Here is a 6,000-nt window from a genome sequence, read left to right on the forward strand (position 1 = left end):
AAATAGCAATTAGAAGGATTAGAAGGGTAAGCAGAAGTAGTGACCTTTTTTTCCTTGTCTTGCCTCATATAATTTTGCTTGTTGAATGTTTCTTTATTATTTAAGCTTTTTTAAATGGCAAAAGAAGAAGAACTAAAAAATCATTTTCCATGTATGACTTTCTAAGCTCTCAGTGCCTTTCAGCGACGAGGGTGGGGGAGAGGACTTGTGGTGAATTCCTGTCCCTATTAAAGCTGATAAGCTGAATTTGTCGACTGTTTTACAGCTGTTTCCTTGTGACCAAAAGTTACTCCAGAAGGCGTGTTTGTGAATCATTTTTGAGAGAACTTGTTAATTCTAGAAGATACTTTCGCCTTATAAGTCGGTTGTGAATATTTGCTTTTCTTTTTTTTTTTACCAACTTTTAAAATGGAAGTATGAAATCTAAAGAAAATGAAAAAAACTAGTTTGAGTAGCTAAAAGGTAATTAAGTTTGTTTAGCTAGTTTGTTTATACAAAGTATTCTCAAGTGACCATTCATCTCAGTAATTATTATTTCAGGCATAATTCATTAGTAAATAGGTTCAGCAGAATAGTTTACTTTCAGCTGACCTATTTAGCAGCTCAGCTGTGTACTCTATTCATGAATTAATGAGGAGTGCTCTTGTAATACCTTTTGAAAATCTTGCTTATTAAGGCCCGATTCTTTTCCTAAATTGGTTGTCCTGTTTTTTTGTTGTTTTTTTTTTTTCTTCTAGGTGCTTTTAAGCCTTGTGAATATTTATTGGGAAGCTGGATGATTCGACTTACTGTCTGGTTTATTTTTTTGGTTGCTTTGTTCTTCAACCTGCTTGTCATGTTAACAATATTTGCATCCTGTACTCCATTGCCATCTTCCAAACTGTTTATAGGCCTCATTTCTGTCTCTAACTTATTTATGGGAGTCTATACTGGTATTTTAACTTTCTTGGATGCTGTCTCTTGGGGAAGATTTGCTGAATTTGGCATATGGTGGGAGACTGGCAGTGGTTGCAGAGTTGCTGGGTTTCTCGCAGTCTTTTCGTCAGAAAGTGCCATTTTTTTCCTGATGTTGGCAGCTGTTGAACGGAGCTTGTCTGCGAAGGAGATCATTAAAAAGGGGAAAAGCAATCGCCAGAAACAGTTTCAGATTGCGGCATTTATTGCTTTCCTGTGTGCTGTGGTAGCAGGATGCTTACCACTTTTTTATAAAGCGGAGTACTCGGCATCGCCCCTTTGCTTGCCGTTCCCCACTGGAGAGACACCTTCGTTAGGCTTCACAGTAACTTTAGTGCTCCTGAATTCATTAGCATTTTTGCTAATGGCCATTATCTACACTAAACTGTATTGCAACTTGGAAAAAGAGGACCTCTCCGAGAACTCGCAGTCCAGCATGATTAAGCATGTCGCTTGGCTAATCTTCACGAACTGCATCTTCTTCTGCCCTGTTGCATTTTTCTCATTTGCACCGTTGATCACGGCGATTTCTATCAGCCCTGAAATCATGAAGTCTGTTACTTTGATATTTTTCCCGTTACCTGCTTGCCTGAATCCAGTTCTGTACGTATTCTTCAACCCAAAGTTCAAGGAAGACTGGAAGTTGCTCAGGCGCCATATGACCAGGAAGAACGGAGCGGTAGCGATTGCCGTCAACGCTCAAGGGGGCTGCGTGACGCAGGATTTTTACTACGACTGTGGCGTGTACACCCATTTGCAGGGTAACATCGCCGTGTGCGAATGTTGCGAATCGCTCCTTTTATCCAAGCCCGTGCCCTGTAAACACTTAATGAAATCACACAGCTGCCCCGCGCTGGCTGTGGTGCCTTGCCAACGGCCGGATGGCTACTGGTCGGACTGCGGCACCCAGTCAGCACACTCCGACTACGCGGACGAGGACGACTCCTTCGTGTCGGACAGCTCAGACCAAGTGCAGGCGTGCGGCCGTGCGTGTTTCTACCAAAGCCGAGGGTTCCCTTTGGTTCGTTACGCCTACAACATACCGAGAATTAAAGACTGAAAAGGCTCTTTGCCATCAGCTGCTCTAATAAAGAGGTATAATGCTTCACAGACCGTTGCCTGTTTTGACCTTTCGAGCAGGAAGCACTTTTGTAATTGTCGTTCAGTGTCGTTTGTAAAGAAGGGAAGCAGGCAGTAGCTTCTTGAGCCATACATTTAAAAATAATTAAATAAATCAATTGCCCCGACTGTAAATAATTGGTAAACCAAATTTGTTACCCAATATTTTTACTCTTTCCACGCAATAGTGGTTTCTTTTATACAGTTTTTTACATGCTAATGGTGTGTTTCCACGTTGTACTCCAGTTGTATTTTGCTTCTGCTGTTGGCGAGGTAAGTTCAGTTGATTTTATTTTTGTCCTGCCAAAGCACAATATAAAGGACAGCTCTTTAATATTAAAGAAATTATTTTTAAATGTGACTTTTCTATAACTAAGCAAAAAAAAAAAAACCCTCTCCTTGCTAGCTTTGTGTAGTGTATTCAGCATTGAATCTCAGGATGAATTTTACTGCAGGGCCAAAAAAGGGATTAATTCTCCCATACGTAACTGTGACAGCAATACAGGAATACCATGTTTGTTTTGTATTTCAAGCCAACATTCAATTTTCAAGAAGGGGTTTGTTACAATAAAGCACTTGTAATCCACAGTATCTCTAGACTATGAAATCGGAATATTAACAGCTGTCAGGAATAGCAAGTTGAACACATTTTTCCAGTGATGATGCATTACTTCAGGTGAACCACAGCAACGTTCTTCAGTATTACGCAGTCGGGTCACACTGTTGGAAGGAATATCGATGCGTCGGGGGGGGGGGGGGGGTGGATTAGCAGCGCTGTTAATGTCTTTGCAGAAAGACTGGCTAATACCCTGCAGCCTGTTGAATATTACAGCACCCCAGTAATATCTACGAATAGACTGAGATTAGAGGGAAAACAGAAAGCAATTTTGCAATAAAGAAAAGCATTTTTCTGATTATTTTACTGAGAGTGAAGTACACTGTGCAAGGTCACTGATTTTCATGTAAATCAGTGCAATATTTTTAAATTATTCAAGTCCTGAGACCCAAACGATTTAAGTACAATTGGTGATCCATTTATCTGTATTTAGTTTGAAATCTGATTGATATAAAGTTATAAATGCATGATTAAGTAAATATGTACGTTTTTTGAACAATACGCTAAATCAAGAGCAAATCCACTGCCATCCCAGTCACTCTGGAGACATTCTCTTTAAGATTTAAAGCTAGATTGCTGTTTTGAGAATTAAACTGTATATACTGTTCATATAATGAATTTTTATCTTTGTATTGTAAATTATTTGATAGAACACATGATGGGAAATGTGGCTTCAGTTCATTTTGTTAATTAAAGCTACCTCCTAAACAATAGTGGCTGCCAGTAGCAGAATGTTTAAAATGTGGTTTATATACTTTTTGCATTGTAAATAGACATGGTTGTATATTGTCACTGTAATAAAAACAGAATCCTTGTATATCAAAATCATGTAGTTTGTACAAAGTATGGGAGGATTATTTACTGTATGCTGTTAATTTTGTAAGCCGAAATATTCACATGTAAAAACAAGAGAAGAAAATCAACCCAGAGTTGTTAATTCCTATATACACTCATGAATATTACATCTGCAATTAGCATGGAATGTTACACTGAGAGCAAATAAAGGGTACATGAATATTGCTTGTTATTTATCTCCGTTTTTCAAAAGTTAAGGCTGAAAATGGTGCACATGTAAAATTATTGAGCATAACTAATGTCATATGCTTTCTGCTACATGTGGTGAGAGTTTCGGGAAACAATTGCCAGAAAAATAAGTTGCCAGTTTACCGGTGGATATATGATCTCAGACTAATGCTGACTCTTGGCATGCAAAAGGTTAAAACCTTCAGAGAAGTGTTTGCCCTCTTACAAAGCAGTCTCTTTAATAAAGACATTATTATGTATTGTGTTTGAGTTGAAATGTTTTTAGTATGGCTTGGAAACTCGTACAGATGGTGATTTTGGTTTTGATACTATTTCTATGCTCAGAGTTGTGGGGGTTTTTTTAAAGCCATAGTTTTGTAAAAGTCCCAGTCTGTTCCACACTCCCTCTGTTGGCCAACCAGTCACAGGTAATGAGAATTCTTCTAACGAGCACCTCTCAAAAAGGACAGTAAAGGTCAGCTACCATTTCATAATCGGTAGGGAAGGAAATCCAACCATCAGTCTTCCAGAAAGCCCGTTGTATTTTCAAGCAATGTTCTTGAGTATGGATTTATTTCTTCTTTTGTTTTACAAAATAAGTCTTCACTGAAACGCTATTAAAATGGTCAGATATTATCCATTTGGAGTTCTAGTATTTCATTGTACATCAATATGTTTTTGGAGTTACAGTTATGCTAACAGTTAACTTTGAAAGCAGTCAGCCCGGTGTCTTCCAACACACACAGGTCTTACCCGCTGGTAGAGGCGAAAGAGCACAGGCAGTAAGTAGCTACTAAAATCAACCCGTCAAGAAGCAGTGCTGCGAAACTGCCTGTCTCACCATCACCACGTGCCCAACGCCGGTGGATGATCACGTAAGGAGGACCCAGAAAAATCCACCCACCAGGTACTTAATGCCTCCTTTGTTGGGTCTTTGCTGGACAAGCTCATCTCGGTAGCAGGGTGCAAAGTAACGTTCAGATGTTCACAGCCGCAACAGGAAAGCCGTCCTCTCGCTCCCCCTTCTCCCCGCTCCAAAAGCGGTGTCAAATACATGGGGACAACTTGCCTTAAAGCTGTGCTGTGTTGGGAACGTGTGAGGTTTTTCAGTTACCTCCATACAAGTGTCGCCCGGGCAGCCGCCGCCTCAGCTAGGCAAAGGTTCCCGGTTCCAGTTTTGAGACTCAAAACAACTGAAACCTCACGGTTTACACCCTTCTGGCGTGTCTCAGGAAATAAATGCTCTGATTTTCTAGAGGCTGAAGCTAGGCTGAACTGTTCTTACCGTGACAGTGTTGCATACCTTGCTTCTACACCGCTCTCCACACCTGTTGTACTGAGCTCCAACACTGGATTTAGCAGACAAAAAGAATTTGCTGTTGACTTTAAATAAAGGAAGACTTCAGCAAGGAGAGCATTTTTTGCTGCTGTTTTTCTTCCTGATCTTGTGCTGTTTTCTGCAGGGGGACAGAGTCACAAATAAAATGACCAAGGTTGTTGCTAAGGCATTCCCTACCTTTCCCCCCATGAAGAGTAATTTCTTGTGGACAGCTGTCAGCTGCTCTGTGGCAGTATGCTGGGAGATCTCTTCATTTCAAATGGAGACTTTTTATTCTCTTATAAAAATAATGCATCTACTTAGCAACTTTTTGGTCTACATCTCTTTTGCCCTTTTTCATTTCTTTTCCAGTAGAATTTCCTGTGTTTATGATTAAACTTACTCAGAAATTTCAAAGTTATACAAAGATACTTTTCTCTAATAATTCTTTTTACCTTGATTACTATTTTTAAGCCTCCACTTTTAATTTACAGGCTAATGTTTTTAATTAAAAGCACAATGCAGGGTTTGTTTCATATGTACTCTCAAATTAATAATTTTTAATTACGTAGGTGCTTTTGATCTTTGCTAGCATAAGAAGTTTATTTTTAGCAAGAGATTTTTTTTTTTAATATTTTCACATATTGTACAGTAGAATCTGGCCGATTTGGCACTAGAGTTCAGCAGAAGATTCAGTAAATGAGATGAAATCTGAAGTGGGATAATACATGACAAATTACTGTTTTCTTTACTGTTGTATACTGTGAGAACGTGGAGGGTGAATGGACACGTTTCATACGTTGCATTCATGGCTCTACACTACTATAAAAATACCATTTAGGTTTTACCTCAGAAATAGTAGTTAATGGTCACTATGGTATTTACATAGGGAAATTACTTAGATTTGAGGGTAACAAAATAGGAAGCGTCTCACTGGTTTCCGGTAACAACAGTATAACCTGTTAAGTGT

At 39.2% G+C, this 6,000-nt stretch overlaps 1 protein-coding gene across 2 annotated transcripts in view; it reads left to right on the forward strand.

Annotated features, from left to right (window-relative positions):
• Nucleotides 1–3,977, forward strand: part of LGR4 (leucine rich repeat containing G protein-coupled receptor 4) — an 80,548-nt gene extending 76,571 nt beyond the window's left edge. Inside the window, exon 18 of one of the 2 annotated variants that reach the window (XM_075755317.1) lies at nt 738–3,977. In XM_075755317.1, the coding sequence (XP_075611432.1) occupies nt 738–2,014 (1,277 nt within the window). In that variant the 3' untranslated portion in view covers nt 2,015–3,977. The remainder of the gene's footprint in view (nt 1–737) is intronic. The other variant, XM_075755318.1, reaches the window with a different exon arrangement.
• The last annotated feature ends 2,023 nt before the right edge of the window (nt 3,978–6,000 follow it).

This window comes from Balearica regulorum, chromosome 5, assembly GCF_011004875.1.
Source record: "Balearica regulorum gibbericeps isolate bBalReg1 chromosome 5, bBalReg1.pri, whole genome shotgun sequence".
Lineage (NCBI taxonomy): Eukaryota > Metazoa > Chordata > Aves > Gruiformes > Gruidae > Balearica > Balearica regulorum.